General features: G+C 42.3%; 1 protein-coding gene across 1 annotated transcript in view; it reads right to left on the bottom strand.

Moving 5' to 3' along the window:
• Positions 1 to 3061: 3061 nt before the first annotated feature.
• Positions 3062 to 16928, bottom strand: part of LOC130473347 (ATP synthase subunit e, mitochondrial-like) — a 119052-nt gene continuing 105185 nt past the window's right edge. Inside the window, exon 2 of the mRNA XM_056844869.1 lies at positions 3062 to 3288. Coding sequence (XP_056700847.1) covers positions 3062 to 3288 — 227 coding nt within the window. The remainder of the gene's footprint in view (positions 3289 to 16928) is intronic.

Below are 16928 nucleotides of genomic sequence, written 5' to 3' on the forward strand. Positions count from 1 at the left end.
TCTCCTGGTTTTGCTGCATGCCACACACACAGGAGGATTCTATGAAAATATTCACCTTTTTACTGTGAATGCGTCTTCATATAAACCCCTATTAATCTGTGGTCAGTTTTGGTTTGGGCCTTATAAGGCCCTTTGGTTTAAGGTCCTCCACTGGTGCAGAAGAAACAGTCATCTTGTCTGTGGCTGAAGAAGGGTAGCCCTGCTAACAGTTGCCAGGACAATGGTCATTGGAGTTCCCCGCTGGCTGCTCAGCTTGCTGGCAGCCATTCAGATGGCTCTTCTGCTGAATGACCCATTTGGTCCTCAGCCACAAGAGAGGACAGCCTGTTAAAAGAATGTGCTTGGTTTAGAGCAGCAGACATAATTGGGGTGTCAGTAATAGTAGTGGATGTTTCTACATCATCACATATCTCAGGAGGAGTTGAAGAGTGAGAGAAGAACTGTCCAGTCTCTCAATGCACCTTCAGCCCACAACATCAACTATAGTTCTGCTGGGAACATAGACACTAAGAGGAAGCCTATGTTACAATGATGCGATTGGACTAAAGCCGAAAGGACGTTCAGTGGTTGACATGAATAGATGCAAAAGGAAAGTCCGAAGCTGTTTGACGCATATAATAGGAACATGGAATGTGAGAAGCATGAATCAGGGTAAGCTTGAAATTGTTAAACAAGAAATGGAAAGTATGGACATTTCAGTCCTGGGAGTAAGTGAATTAAAGTGGACTGGATTAGGACATTTTCAATCAGAAAATTACAAAGTGTTTTATTCAGGGAATGACAAAAAGAGAAGAAACAGAGTTGCTTTAATAGTGAGGCAAGATGTAGCAAAGGCAGTCAGGAGTTATAATGCAAAGTCAGACCAAATAATATCAATCAGACTTCAAGGAAAGCCTATCAACATAAGCATCCTTCAAGTTTATGCCCCAACTACAGATGCTGATGAGGAAGAAATTGAAAGTTTTTATGCCAGTGTTCAGGAAGAAATTGATCACACACCTAAACAAGATATGCTGATAATCATAGGTGATTGGAACGCAAAAGTAGGAAGCAAAGCAGAATCAAATGTTGTTGGCAGATTTGGGCTAGGAGCACGGAATGAAGCAGGAGTACGCCTCGTAGAATTCTGTGAAGACAACAATCTGTTCATTGCAAACACATGTTTCAGGCAACCAAATAGACGATTGTATACATGGACATCCAGTATAGAAATCAAATAGATTATATAATTGGAAGCAGAAGATGGAGAAGCTCTATTCTCTCAGCCAAAACAAGACCAGGAGCTGACTGCGGTACAGATCATGAATTGTTAATATCGAAAATAAAGATAAAGCTTAAGAAAAATACCAAAACGTTCATAGCACCAAAATACAATCTAAGCAATATTCCAGAAGAGTTTAAAGACCATGTAAGGAACAGATTTGCATTACTGAGTTCAAGTGAATGTAAACCTGAAGAACTAAGGGTGGTAACTAGAGATATTATCAAGGAAGAATGTGCAAAGACCATTCCTGTAGCCAAAAGAAAAGAAAAACCTCAATGGATGTCTGAGGAAACTCTTAAAATTGCCAGAGATAGACGAGAAGCAAAAGTAGAAGGTGATAGAAATAAAATCAAAAGTCTAAGTGCAATGTTCCAGTGACTCACACGTAGAGACAAAGAGACCTATTATAATAACCAGTGTAAAGAAATAGAAGAGAACAACAAAAAAGGAAGAACAAGAGATCTGTTCCACAAGATCCAAGAAATCAAAGGGAAATTTAAAGCACGGTTAGGCATGCTGAAAGATCAGGATGGAAATACATTAACTGAACAGGACAAAATAAAGAAAAGGTGGGAACAATACACTGAAGAACTATACAGAAGAGATGAAAGGATAAAAGATTCTTTCCAAGAAGAATCTTTTGAAGAAGAACTTACAATTTTAGAAAGTGAAGTGAAAGCTGCATTGAGAGCAATCGGGAGAAACAAATCACCAGGAGCAGATGGGATATCAATAGAGCTATTCCAAGCCACAGAAACAGAGTCCATCAAAATCTTGACAAGAATATGCCAACAGATATGGAAAACAAAACAATGTCCCACAGACTGGAAACGATCCCTTTACATTCCAATTCCCAAGAAAGGAGACATCAAAGATTGCAGCAACTATCGGACCATCGCATTAATTTCTCATGCAGGTAAAGTGATGCTCAAAATCTTACAGCAAGGGCTGTTACCAAATATGGAACGAGAAATGCCTGATGTTCAAGCTGGTTTCAGAAAAGGGAGAGGTACTAGAGATCATATTGCAAATATACGCTGGTTACTGGAGCATACGAGAGAATTTCAGAAGAAAATCAGCTTGTGTTTCATAGATTACAGCAAAGCTTTTGACTGTGTGGATCATGAAAAGCTATGGCTGGTTTTAAAGGAAATGGGTGTGCCACTACATCTGATTGTTTTAATGCGCAACCTGTACTCTGGACAAGAGGCCACAGTTAGAACAGAATATGGAGAAACGGAATGGTTTCCAATTGGCAAAGGTGTCAGACAAGGATGTATTTTATCTCCCTGTCTCTTCAATCTATATGCAGAACATATAATTAGGAAAGCTGGATTAGATTTAGATGAAGGTGGAGTGAAAATTGGAGGGAGGAACATTAATAATTTGAGATATGCTGATGACACTACATTATTGGCAGAAAATAGTGAAGATTTGAAATGACTACTGCTGAAAGTTAAAAGAGAAAGTGACAAAGCAGGACTACAGCTGAACATCAAGAAAACAAAAGTAATGACTACAGGAGAATTACACAACTTTAAGGTTGACAATGAGGAAATTGAAATTGTTCAAGACTTTCTATTCCTATTTTGAAGTGTAAGGATGTGTCACTGGCCACCAAGACTAGATTAATTAATGCCATCGTATTCCCTATTACTATGTATGGGTGTGAAAGCTGGACAGTGAAGAAAGCTGATAGGAAGAAAATAGATTCCTTTGAAGAGTTTGTTGTGGACCACAGATTATCTACTTCAGAAGTTACAGATAATAAAGTTGAAGCCGATGAGCAAGTTGCTTTTATTTCAGTATTGCATCTTTGCTAGCTTTTGCCAGTGCTTTTGCAGTGTGTTCCATTTCTTCACGCTTCTCTTCCTCTTCTATTCTCCTTTCTTCCGCAGCAATAGGTTTCAAGTTATAATATCTTTTCTTTCCATATTTTTTCTTTCCAAGTAGCAGTCCTGAATACCTGGCAAACTTGATCAATGGAGAGACCTTGACCGGGGAATCATCCTTCCTGCCTGGGCCTCTCTCCAGCGCACGGAATCAGATGTAGTGCAAAAAAAGAGTGATGGCTCCCTACTTTGACAGCTTATCTAGCCATATGGATCCATACCACCGTAGCCTCAAGACTAGACTATTGTAATGCACTCTACACGGGTCTGCCCTTAAAGTCAATTTGGAATCTCCAGTTGGTACAGAATGGCACAGCTCAGTTACTTTCCATAGCTTGGTAGAGCATCCATTTCACACCTACTCTGCAATCACTCCACTGGTTACTGATCAGTTACTTCGTTCAGTTCGAGGTATTGATTATCACTGACAAAACCCTTGGACCCAAATACCTACACAACCACCTCTCCCACTAAGCTGCACCACAATAGCTTTGCTCACCTAAGCAAAGTATTCTGAAGGGCCAACCCGCAAATGGCTAAGAAAATGTATTCTCTGTTGTAGCTCCCATCTTGTTGAATGGTCTGCTTCAGGAGGTCAGGAGGTCTCCTGTACTTCTCTGATTCCACAGTATGTCCAAAACAGAAATGTTCAGGATGGCATTTTTATAAAGGAATTAGGAGTATAGTATAATGTTTTTATAACACAATGGGAACATAGCCTATTGCAACGTTTACTGTATGTATCATAGAATCATAGAGTTGGAAGGGACCACCATCTAGTCCAACCCCATCTAGTCCAACCCCTGCACAATGCAGGAAATTCACAACTATCTCTCCCCCCATACACACACACACACCCAGTGACCAGAAGATGGCCAAGATGCCCTCCCTCTCATCATCTGCCTAAGGTCACAGAATCAGCATTGCTGACAGATGGCCATCTAACCTCTTCTTAAAAACCTCCATGGAAGGAGAGCTTACCACCTCCCGAGGAAGCCTGTTCCACTGAGGAATTGCTCTAACTGTTATAAAATTCTTCCTAATGTCTAGATGGAAACTCTTTTGATTTAATTTCAACCAGTTGGTTCTGGTCTGATCTTCTTGGGCAAAAGAAAACGGCACCATCCTCTATATGACAGCCCATCAAGTACTTGAAAATGGTTATCATATCCCCTCTCAGTCTTGTCCTCTTCAGGCTAAACATACCCAGCTCCTTCAACCTTTCCTCATAGGACTTGGTCTCATAGGACTTGGTATCATCTTACTTTTACTGCATTGTCTTCTACCTTTGCAATATACTTTCTGCATTGGTTTGGTATGTCATACCCAAGGCAGTTTTTATTTTCAAGAAAGGCAAGTTATAAATGAAGTAACCAAAATAATAAACAAATTATTCCACCCATGGAAGGCCTCTGTGGGATCCAGAATGGGATGCTTTAATTCTTTTCACTGTTTTATGGTAATTGTTGCCCTAGAAAGCTCCTTGGGGTAATTTTCAGGGCTAACAGTATATACGTATTTTAAATAAATAACCAATAAAACAGATCTTGAGCAGCAGCAATGATGGGATGAAGGGGAACCTTGCACCACACACCGAAGTCACATTTGGAGCCCACAAGAAGGGTTTATGCAAAACCACATACAGAAATCAATGCACACTTCATCCGTTGTGAAGGGTAATTGAAGCTCTCACCTTGAAGAATCTATGTGAGTATCAAAAGGAGCAGTGATCCTGCTTGCATGTAATTTAAAGGGAAAGGCTGCAGCTTATACAGACACATGTCCTTCATAGCCGACTTGATACCCATGTAATTTGTACTTCAGAATCAGCTTCTGACTGCAAAGCCATATCATGTGACACTGCTCTACGAAAGCCAGGACAGACTTAAGGTGACGATTCTGCTAAGATTGAAGCTTGGATTTCACAGCAAGGAGCATCCACTCCATGTGGGGAATCTATCAACATGTCTTGCAGAATGTTGTTGCCCAGAACCAACTCACTCAGGAACCAATTTGGCTGCCTACCTTCTGTATTCACATTATCACTGCCTATCCTATCCAGGCATTTTTTCCCCAACCTCATTATGTTGCATCATGAATGCTAGTTGTCTTCATTTTTCTGCATATCTGAATAATATGTCAACAGAACTTTGGGAATACACAGTTATCCTCCATTCCAGTCACCCTGACACCAGGGTCAGTATATATTTTAAGGATGGAGATCAAGAGCAATCTATTTATACGTTACAAAAAGGAGATTCAGTTCTACAGCTGGCATTAGAACAGTTTCTCATTTTCTCCTCTTTTCCCTTAGAGTTGCAACAACAAACCAGGAATGCCATTCCCTTGATTGGGGCAGGGATCCCCTGTTCTTTGCCCCTAAGAAGAATAGGGAAAAACTTGGCAGCACTGCGGGTGTTATGGCATCATTTCTGGGGAAATACCAGAAGTGATGGCAGGTAGCTCTACGAATCGCCAGAAACTCTGTGGTTTAACCTGCCATCACTTCCCAGTTTCCCCCAGAAGTCATCATGGCCCTGGGGCTTAGGGTTGCCAACCGCCAGGTTCTAGCTGGAGATCTCCTGCTATTACAACTGATCTCCAGCCGATAGAGATCAGTTCACCTGGAGAAAAAGGCCGCTTTGGCAAGGGGACTCTATGGCATTGAAGTCCCTCCCCTTCCCAAACCCCGCCCTCCTCTGGCTCTGCCCCAAAAATATCCTGTTAATGGTGAAGAGGGACCTGGAAACCCTACTGGCGCTGCCTCCCTACCATGTCTTTGCCTCCGATCCTTCTACCAGCTGCCAGGCTTGGACTGGGAACCCTAGGGCATACTCACCTAATTCTGCCAGGACTTTTCAGGTTTCTGCTTTTTGATCTGAACTGTTTTAATCTTTTTTAGCACTACATTGCAATAAATTAATTATTTTAGTTATTATTTTATTAACATTATTACCACCTTTTAAAATGTTTTAAAAGTCTGGCCTTTGGCCCCGGGAGGGCGGGGTAAAAGTGTAATAAAATAAAAATAAAAATAAACTTCTTTGAGGGTCTTTTGATCTGGAGAACCGGGTTTGATTCCCCACTCCTCCACATGAGCGGCGGACTCTAATCTGGTGAACTGGGTTGGTTTCCCCACTCCTCCATATGAAGCCAGCTGGATGACCTTGGGCTAGTCACAGTTCTCTTAGAGCTCTCTCAGCCCTTCCCTACCTCACAGGATGTCTGTTGTGGGGAGGGGAAAGGAAGGTGATTGTAAGCAAGTTTGATTCTTCCTTAAGTGGTGGAGAAAGGCAGCATATAAGAACCAACTCTTCTTCTTTTCTGGCAGAAATGTGGACAATAAATTCAAATACAAATAAATTGTTACTTCCTCATTCCGGCTATTAAAAAAAGACATCTGCATCCATTTCTGTGATTTCTTTCTAAAAGCAAGAGGGTGAACTCCAGCAGATGCGGACTAAAGATAGCTATCCAAGAATATAGATGCCATACATTTTGTGCTCAACTGAGGTTATGAATCAGGAATAAATTATCTTCAATCAAAAGTACTTTGAGGCAGAGGTTGATTTCTATAAAGAGAAGCACAAAGGCTCAGTCCTCTTCCAGTCATCCATTCTGATCTGAAAACTCTTTCCCTCAATCCAGATTGGGGGGGGGGTTGGTTGGTTTGCTTTTATATTGGAGTTGGGGCTGGCTATAGTTTATCAGAGGAGAGGAAAAGGCTCTCAGGATGTACTTAGTAAGCGTTTTGCTGATGTGTCCCAAATCAAACTGAAGACTGCTTTGAGGTAAAACACACATGTCCTTAACAAAGAAACACTTAAGTCATTATCAGTCTTTGAAGACAGAATGGACATGTTTGTAGGGTAAGGTTGCCAACCTCCAGGTACTAGCTGGAGATCTCCTGCTATTACAACTGATCTCCAGCCAATAGAGATCAGTTCACCTGGAGAAAATGGCCGATTTGGCATTTGGACTCTGTGGCATTGAAGTCTCTCCCTTCCCCAAATCCTGCCCTCCTCAAGCTCTGCCACAAAAACCTCCCTCTGGTGGCGAAGAGGCACCTGGCAACCCTATTGTAGGGGGGAACTATGGTCACAGCAGCAAGTTCTGCCTCCAGTCTAGGCCTATTCATTTGAACATATGTAATGGCCTTACGCGCATATACACAAGTGTATGCACGACTCTTTCTGCATTCTCCGGAACACTGAAAAAGCAGGTTTCTCAACCACACAGAGAGCTACGCACCTGCCAGCTCTTTGCATACATTCCAACGAAGGTGTGTAGACCAGGGGCACAGCTTGCTACCACGATCCTTGTCTTCTCCTCACATGCATTCATTCTACCTTCCAGCCATCACCTAACCACCCTCCCTCCTCAGGAATGGGCTGCGCATCCCCTGCTCAAACCAGTCCTGAACAATAATACTTTTCTCACACAAGCACTGGGTAATAAGTCTTTCTTTCTTTACAGATAATCCCCCCCCGCCCGAAAAAGACGGCATCTTCACAAAAACAAAGCCTCCTGTTTATTTTTGCTGCAACCGATTAACATGGCTGTTCTTCTAGAATTATTATCACACGAGGAACAAACTGACTTAAGAATCCTAAGCAGGTAAATGAAAGGAGTAATGGGAATTCTCCTTTTTCATACTCTTCTCAAATATTAGAAGTTTCATTAACTGAGGGAAAAGTTGAGCTTTGGGAAATTTCCATCTTGTCATGCGAAAAAAGTGTAATACTGTACAACCCAGCCTCCTACAGGATTGCCATAGAAACGAAAGTTGAATGTATTTTGTTCTTCTCAGAAAAACATCTCCAGCTATTGAAGGGCAATTTATAGTTACTGATCTTGTCCCTCAACTTATTTCCTCACTGCTAAATTCCCAGGAAGGTTTATGCATTAATAGTTTTGATTTCTGAGTATGCTGCGCTACAAAATATCTTATATTCTGATAATGAAGTCGGCCAAATCTTTGGATACTTAAATCCGGTGACTGGAAGTGTGAACAGGCAAGACAGATCTTTCTACAAACCTGAAAAGTGCCCTAGGTTTGCTGAAAAATGTGAAATCTAAAAAAAAACGCAGTGTGGGGTTTTTTAAAAGCCCAAAATGATAAAAAGAGCAGCTGTAGCTTTAAGCAATGGATTTTCCACAGTGGCTGTTGCTAGGCAACTCAGCATTCCAAGAATTGGTTCTGTCAGTAAAAGCGGGGGGGGGGCAAAGCCTTTTCCAGGCCTATTTTGTCCTTTGAGGGAGGGCACCTTAGGGGCATGCCTAACTAGGGTTTCCAGCTCCAGGGTGAGAAATTCCTGGAGATTTGTGGTGGAGTCTGAGGCAGGCAGGGTTTGGGGAGGAGAGAGGCCTCAGCCAGATATAATTCCACAGATTTCACCCTCCAAAGCAGCTATTTTCTCCAGGGGAAGAGATCTCTTTCATCTGGAGTTCAGTTGTAATTCTGGGAGATCGCTAGGTCCCACCTGGAGGTTGGCAACACTAGGCCTGGAAGCAGCCTCAGAGTGACTTGATATCACCCAATTTACAAGACATGGGTCTTATACGGCATCTTTCATATAAATAGGGGTGTGCACTCAGATTTTGTTTTTGATATTTTTTCAGATTCAGGTATATTAGACTGGAAAATGTTTGGTATCTCTCAAAAACAACAACAACCGAATCTCCATACCTGCATGGGTTTTTTTCTGGCATTTCCCTTCCCGGATATCTAAAAAATTTCAGCTCCATTATACTCTGTAGAGCTGGCAACCTTAACTGAGACACACATTAATTTTGTTCCTTCAAAGCATTACAAGTCTCAAATAATCCCAGAATCAACACTAAGAAGTATCACTACTTCATTTTAAATATATATATATATATATATATATATATATATATATATATATATATATATATATATATATATATATATATATTTGTTTTGCTTTTACATTTCTGCTAGCTGGTTGCTTGCCTCAGTTAATTGAGGAAAGTGGTTCTGCTAGCTTTCCTGCATTTTCTGTGCTGCTGTGCACAAAAAAGCATAATGCACTGGAAGCAAAGGAAAGGATTCACTTAATATTTTCCGCTACCGATGTGGTATTTTCCTCACTGCTCAAGTGAACAATTATTCTGGGATATTCACTCCAGCTAAGAAGTCATTAATAACAATGAACTCATCTGCCCAAAGTACAATGCTCAGCACATGCAAGGAAAGCTGCTCGTATTCTCAGGCCACTGCCCATTCATTATCTCAAGTCCGAGACCTGCCACAAACTTTCTATGTACCTGGTTTATCAAGAGGTCAGGATACAAAACCAATTAGGATTTTACCAATTCCACTACTATTCAGGCACCTGTCATGCAGGAACACCACTTAGGCAAGGTAAGGGATCATTCCCTTCCTTTCCAATATTTCAGGGCACACTAGCTCTACACAGGGAATGAACTATTACAAACATTCACAAAGGCTTAGGTTTGCCCAGGGCTGTTGGTTCGGTTCCATCCGAACTGGAAACCGGCCGAATTTCCCCTGGTTCGGCGGTTTCCAGCTCGGATGGAGCAGAACTGAAAAAAGGCGGTGCTGAACTCGGCAAGTTCGGGGGACCGCGGAACAAATTCGGCGTCCCCCGAACCTGCCTTTCCCCACCTTTAAAGAGCTCTCTGAAGGCAAGCAAACTTGCCTTCCAGAGAGACAACCTAATAAATCCAACAAGCGGTGGCCAATAGGTGGGCAAACTGGGTCTTCTTCTGCCAATCAGAGAAGGGATTCTCACATTTGAACCTCTTCTCTGAATTGGCTAGAAGAGATAAAACATCTGGCTGCTACTACTCTCCTTCCACTTGCTGCTGCTGCTGTGCTGCTGAACCTTTGGCTCCTGACCTGAGGTGACCTGCTGCCCGCTGCTCCTGGCTGGAATTGTACTGGAATCTTGAACACTGTCTCCCACCCTGACCTGACTGCCTGCTCCTGACTGCTGGAAGAAAAGACATCCACAGTTTGACCCATTTTGGGGCTTTTTCTAAAACTTTTTTCCTGTGTGTGTGTGTGGGGGGGGAGCAGATTCTGTGGGGGGGGGAGGCCAAGCGGAGGGAGTTTACCTGTTCTGCTGGGGGTGGCCTTGCAATTTGATTGTGTTTGTGTTCCCTTTGTTTGGGACTGAGATTTCTGCTGCTTTAGCCGGTTGCCAACTGTGCCTGGAGTGAGGTTTGTCTCTCTGCCAGGCCTGTTTTTGTGTTCCCTTTGTTTCTTCCTGTTCTGGTTTTGGGGGGGATTTTCCTGTTCTGCAGGGGGTGGCCTTGCAATTGGATTGCCTCTGTGGGGGATTTGGGAGTCTGGGACTGAGATTTCTGCTGCTTTAGCCGGTTGCCACTGTACCTGGAGTGAAGTTGTTGCTAACTCTGTTTTGAGAGTTTAACGGCTTTAAGCGAAGGCGTTGTTGATTAATAAGATCTGTTAGGGAGTGTCTGGGCCTACATTGGCCCCTCACATTTAAACCGCAGGGGTAGGGCCGGTCAGCTTCCCACCAACTAGGCTCAGGCTAGTTCTTTAAAAGGGCAAGGGATCTTGATTTTTAAATAGATTAAAGGGTCAAACAGTTGTTGGGTAGCCTCTGGCCTGTCTTGTGGCCGGGGACGGCTGCTGCCAGTAGATTTAATCAACAGTGAGGGAAGAGTGTCCATCCTTGCAGAGAACACTCCTCCTGGTTCCTGAGGGAACCATTGTTGGAGCGCAGATTTAGATAGGCTTTGAGGTATCGAAGGCATTACTTCCCCCTTTTAAAAAGGTTTAGAAATCCATCTCCAGGGCAGTGTGACAGGTTAAACTTAGATAGGTCTCTAGACCAGGTTCACCAGCTAGTTTTATTTTTTTTAAACCAAACAAACCAGAAGTTACTAAAGGTTAGGTTAGGGCCTTTTGTTGTTTGGGAGAAAATCCCTTAGTTGTCTTTGGGGGAGGGTACATAAAAACTTGTCAAGTCAGGGACTGATCCTAGGCCAAGACAGCTAGCTAGGCCGTTAAACTTCCTCCCCGCATTACAGGTAGCCAGAGTTTGGCCCAGGGGAACAATGAGTGGCAGGGGTGCAGGTAAGAGGAGCCCCGGGGGAAAATCAAATTTCAAATACCTTTATTGGCATAGTACAATCTGCAGTAACATAGTACAATCTGAAAGTGATGGCTGCTATTCATTCCAATGGGTGGAGGGGGGACCCCTTCCAGACCCCATAACTCCGGACCGCCTGACCCAATCCTAACCAAACTCAGGGATTCTTGCAAGGAGGGTCCCCCCAAGCTACCCTGAATGTTTGGGACCCCCACCTCAAAAAATGTTTCCCCAGCAGCAGAAAGCCCCGAATGCGTTTAAAAGGGCTTTAAATGGCCAGATTTGTTCGGGAATGCCGAATTTCCTGCTGAATTCGGCATTCTTGAACAGGGAGGTTTGGAATTCGGACGAATCCGACCCAAGTCAGGCTGGATTCGGCCGAATCTGAACCGAGCCGATTTTTTTTCCCAACAGCCCTAGGTTTGCCTTTCACAATCATAAATTAGTTTTCTATAGGGTAACTGATTTGCATTGATAGCACTGCTCATTGGGGAAAAAACTTATAATTTATAGTGTGGAAATGTGATATAGAAATAGAGGGTAGTATCTAACCAGGTTTTCTACTAGCAAAAAGAAGGAGGATATCGTCCCCTTTGGGCAACAAAAAGACTATGCTGGGGGGATGGGGGCTATAGCAAGGAGAGGTATTGGGAGTCATTTGACAGGAAACGTTGGCTGGATCATTCTAACCCATAAGATTAACATAGCTTTTCCAGAAAAGACATGCTAGTATGACACCAAATTCATGCTGGCTCTGACTCTTGGATGTACGACTTCTTCTAACAGCAAGCGTGATGGTTGAATGCTTACCAGTAGGTCAGTGATGTGTAGCCATCCATAGACAAGACTGGGTATTTTTCATTCTCAGTAGGTTCCCCTCCCACTAAGTATGCAGAAAAAGTTAATTTTTTTTAAGAAAAAGAAATACTAAAACTGAGCACCGACTGTCAAGAGAAGAAGGTTTTTTTAAATACTCCACTCTTCACTACCTTTAAGGAGTCTCAAAGACATTTACAATTGCCTTTCCATCCTCTCCCCACAGCAGACTCCTTGTGAGGTAGGTGGGGCTGAAAGAGTTCTGAGAGAACTGTGACTGGCCCAAGGCCACCCATAAGGCTTCATGAGGAGGATTGTGGAAACATAAGATGTTCTGGGGAATCTTAAAAAAATGTTCAGAGAATTATCTATATATCTGTTTCTCAATTGTGGCTCCTTCTGTGGATATCTAAATTGGTGCATCAAGGTCACACTGACACTAAATAGATTTTCCTGCAAACTTGGGGACCTCCCAGGTTAGCAGAAAAACCTGAAAACTAAAATATCTATATCTGCCACAAGGCAGATATAGATATTTGTGCTACTATTACACTGTAGTGATTTTTTGTTTGCATGGTTGAAATTGTTTATGTTGGTAAATACCATTGTAGTAAATAGTAAAAAAAATTGGAATGCATAATGCATAGTGCTTGTTTTTTGAATTGATGTCTGTGAAATTGTAACAGTACCTGGAGGTTGGCAACCCTATTGGTAGAGGAGCCCGGGAGGCACACAGAACCTGATGAGGGTTGTGGCAATGGAGGGGAAAGGAGCCACGGCAGCTCCAGCATCAGCAATGTGGGGGGAGAGGTTGCAGTGGGCCAAAGCTGGTAGCTTTGCATTGGGCCCACTGGAGTTGTTGCTGATTGCGGTTGCCCCAGTGCTCCTGAAGGTGGCAGCAGTGATGGGGAGGCAGAATATGATGCTGCAGGACCAGGAGCAGCACCAGGCCCCTAGGCAATGGTTTGAATTAAGACGAAAAGTGGGATCCTCCCCGCAAGTATCGAGGATCATCCGTTGTATAGATTTTTTGCCTATGTGATTCACCAAGTTCAGCAAAGATCAATCTTCTCCTTATTTAAGTTTACCTTCCTGTAGTTTTATTTTTCAAAGATATTAAGAAGGTCAGGGGCCCATTTAATTGTTAACTTTAGGTACAAGGGAGTTGCTTTACACAATAACATTCCAGAAACACTTAAATGACCCAGCTATGCAGGCATTTAATGAGGAATACCCACGAGACTGGCTCCCATGTTAACCTAGTCACACAACAGCTGTTAAAGGGAAAGCAGTTCCCATGGAGCCCCCAGATGGGGCTTTATTCTGTGTTTCTCCAATTAATTTATGGACACCTTGCAAACATTACCTGGGCCTCTTTGAAGAAAAGAAAGATGATTAGATAAACCTCGCTTCCCTGCATACCCAGAAATGTGTCCTAATTTTTTCTTTACTGTCAAATGCATACACAAAAGGCAGCACTAAATTTAGCATGGAGGCTGGGGGATAGTATAAAAAATTCCCAGGCAATTATACAAATTTGTTCTTGCTTTCATCGGGGAAGTGTATTTCAGTAGTTTCAGAAATTCATATCAGACCTCCAAAGAAAATGGAGTTTGAAGGAAATCTAAGAAGTTCATACACAGTGATTCTTTGCAGTAACTATATTTGACAGCCTCATACAGAGCAGAGAACTGCAAGCATCCATCAAACTGCACACTATGGATGATTTCACTTGTTTTGGTAAGCTTTTCAAACATATTGATCATTCTGGAAAGTGGACTTCATTGAACAACGATCTTTTATTTGGTGGAAATCTTTTATGCAAATGGTTGTACTATGCCAAACTTCAATGAATTTTCCTAGTGGACTTATCTTGGCTGAACAATTCTTCACTTTCATAGAATCATAGAGTTGGAAGGGACCACCAGGGTCATCTAGTCCAACCCCCTGCACAATGCAGGAAATTCACAACTACCTCCCCACACACACCCAGTGACCCCCTACTCCATGCCCAGAATATGGTCAAGATGCCCTCCTTCTCGACTTCCTGTAGAGCGTTTGGTCCGAGCGCCATTGTTTCCTGGGGGCTCCCAGGAAACACCAAGAGTCGTTTAGATTTGGAGTGCAAAAAGCACTCCAACTCGGTCCTAAATAGTGGATCGGGAAGCAGGAAATTCCCCTGCAGCCTTCAAGAGCGGTTTGGACTCCCATATTCTCCGAGAGAGCTTTTTTAAGCCTCCCGTTGAGTTGGAAGTTGTCCCCGCCGGCATAGGGGCTACCATTGCCACGGACGACTCTTTGGATTATAGGCTTTGACCTCCTCTATACATTAACATCAAATAATCTATGAAAAGAACAAGAAGCCTCACCTTTGGAAGTCAGAGTGAGTAAAAAGACACTTTTTGCCTTTATCTTGATTGAGAAGACCTGAATGACGATAAAAACACCTACGAAAACCGGCGACTCCCTGCCCAGCGTAACGAGACTTTTAAAATAAACAAATGCCATTAAATGAACTGACTAAGACCTTATCAACTTGATCAGTGAGTAGACGCAATAAAAGGGACTCTTGAATGACTTTACAACTACCAATTAAATGCTTTGAGGGGAGGGAGGGAGACGAGAACCTTCCCCCCCCCACTTCCGGCTTCTTTGATTCAATGTCCAGCCACGTCGCCTCTTAAGACCGGAAGATAACAAGAAGGGCTTTGTTACCATCGAAAAGACAGGGCAGATTGGAAGACTTGAAGTGAATCTCCCCGGTGTAACCATCAAATCGTTCCTACTACTTAACCACCGAGAGGAGACGACGCAGGGTCTATGATACTGCAGTTTCCTGTCTACTTTCTTTTCTTTATCTGTGCTGCTTTGAAGCATAATTGAGGATATCTTGAAAATTACAAAGCCTGCTTCTATATAAGAATACAAGCAGATATGTCAAACAAGAGGTTGGAAGAGATGTTATTCAAACAAATGGACATGTTTGCAGTGCAACAAGATTTAGTCTTCGAAAAACAACAAGCGCTCTCACATCAAGCATTTCAACTAGCTGAGGTGATGAATATCCTATTTAAATCAATTAATGGAAAACTGGACACAATTATTGAGGAGATCCACAATATGAAGACCCAAGATTTTAAAGAGGTAGCTGCAAGTGACCAGCTGGCAAGGAGAGAGAGCAACATGAGAGAACTCAATACCTCTACAATGTACTTGTCTGAGTCACTGCTGACAGGAGGAGCATTATTATCCCAAGAAAACACTTCCTGGCAGCCAGCGATGGAGGGAGACATGATGAAGGATTTTACCAAGAAGATGCTGGAAATTTTAACAAGAAGCCAATGGATACAATCACCGGGATCTTCTTTTACATCTTCAGAGGCCAGAATTGCAGCTACTATATTGAAAAACGGGGGGTGGGGATTGGGAAATAAAGAAGGACTGGCAGATCCCCTCCCAAAACAAGATAATGGCTAAAATGATGCTTATTTTTGGGGTGTAAGGGAGCCACGGTGGATTTACTTTGATGAATTTTTAATGGGAAAATTTGTTTATGTATTGATCTAATCCCTTTAATTTAGAATAATAGAATGTTATATAGAGACAATGATGATAATATTATAACTAGGTAGGACTTGAAATTGCTTATAGAAGTAGTATAGATAGCTTAAAGCAAGTCTGTATGAGAGAAAATAAGGATTAGAAATTAATTTGAAATGCAAAAGTGTTAACCAGTAGAATTAGTGACTGAAGAAGATGCGGGGAAGTCACATATAGTAGATAGCATAGAATATTATAGATAACATATTCTCAGTAATAGCAATGAACTTTTTTTGTTACAAGCAGTTACAACTGAATATATTGTTGAGATATGTTTATTTTAGTTGAATTGTAGAAAATAATAAAAATAATTAAAAAAAAAAAAAAAGATGCCCTCCTTCTCATGAACTGCCTAAGGTTATAGAATCAGCATTGCTGACAGATGACCATCTAGCCTCTGCTTAAAAACCTCCAGGGAAGGAGCACTTACCACCTCCCAAGGAAGCCTGTTCCACTGAGGAACCACTCTAACAGAAAATTTCTCCTAATGTCTAGATGGAAACTCTTTTGATTTAATTTCAAACCATTGGTTCTGGTCTGACCTTCTGGGGCAACAAAAACAACTCGGCACCATCCTCCATATGACAGCCCTTCAAGTACTTGAAGATGGTTCTCATATCCCCTCTCAGTCTTCTCCTCTTCAGGCTAAACATACCCAGCTCCTTAAACCTTTCCTCATTGGACTTGGTCTCCAGACCTCTCACCATCTTTGTTGCTCTCCTCTACGCACGTTCCAGCTTGTCTACATCCTTCTTAAATTGTGGTGCCCAAAACTGAACACAATACTCTAGGTGAGGTCAAACCAGAGCAGAGTTAAGTGATACCATCACTTCACATGATCTGGACACTATACCTCTGTTGATGCAGCCCAAGACTGCATTTGCCTTTTTAGCTACCGCATCACACTACTGACTCATGTTCAGTGTTTGGTTTACTAAGACCCCAAGATCCTTTTCGCACACACTACTGCTAAGACAAGTCTACCCCATCCTTTAATCATGCATTTCATTTTTCCTACCTAAATGCAGAACTTTACATTTATCTCTGTTGAAATGCATTTTATTGGTTTTAGCCCAATTCTCCACCCTGTCAAGATCATCCTGTATCCTGGCTCTGTCTTCTACCGTATTTGCTACCCCTCCCAATTTAGTATAATCTGCAAATTTAATAAGCATCCCCTCTATTCCTTCATCCAAATCATTTATAAAGATATTGAACCACACAGGGCCAAGAACAGATCCCCGAGAC

Source organism: Euleptes europaea, chromosome 2 (assembly GCF_029931775.1).
Source record: "Euleptes europaea isolate rEulEur1 chromosome 2, rEulEur1.hap1, whole genome shotgun sequence".
In the NCBI taxonomy this organism is placed as follows: Eukaryota; Metazoa; Chordata; class Lepidosauria; order Squamata; family Sphaerodactylidae; genus Euleptes; species Euleptes europaea.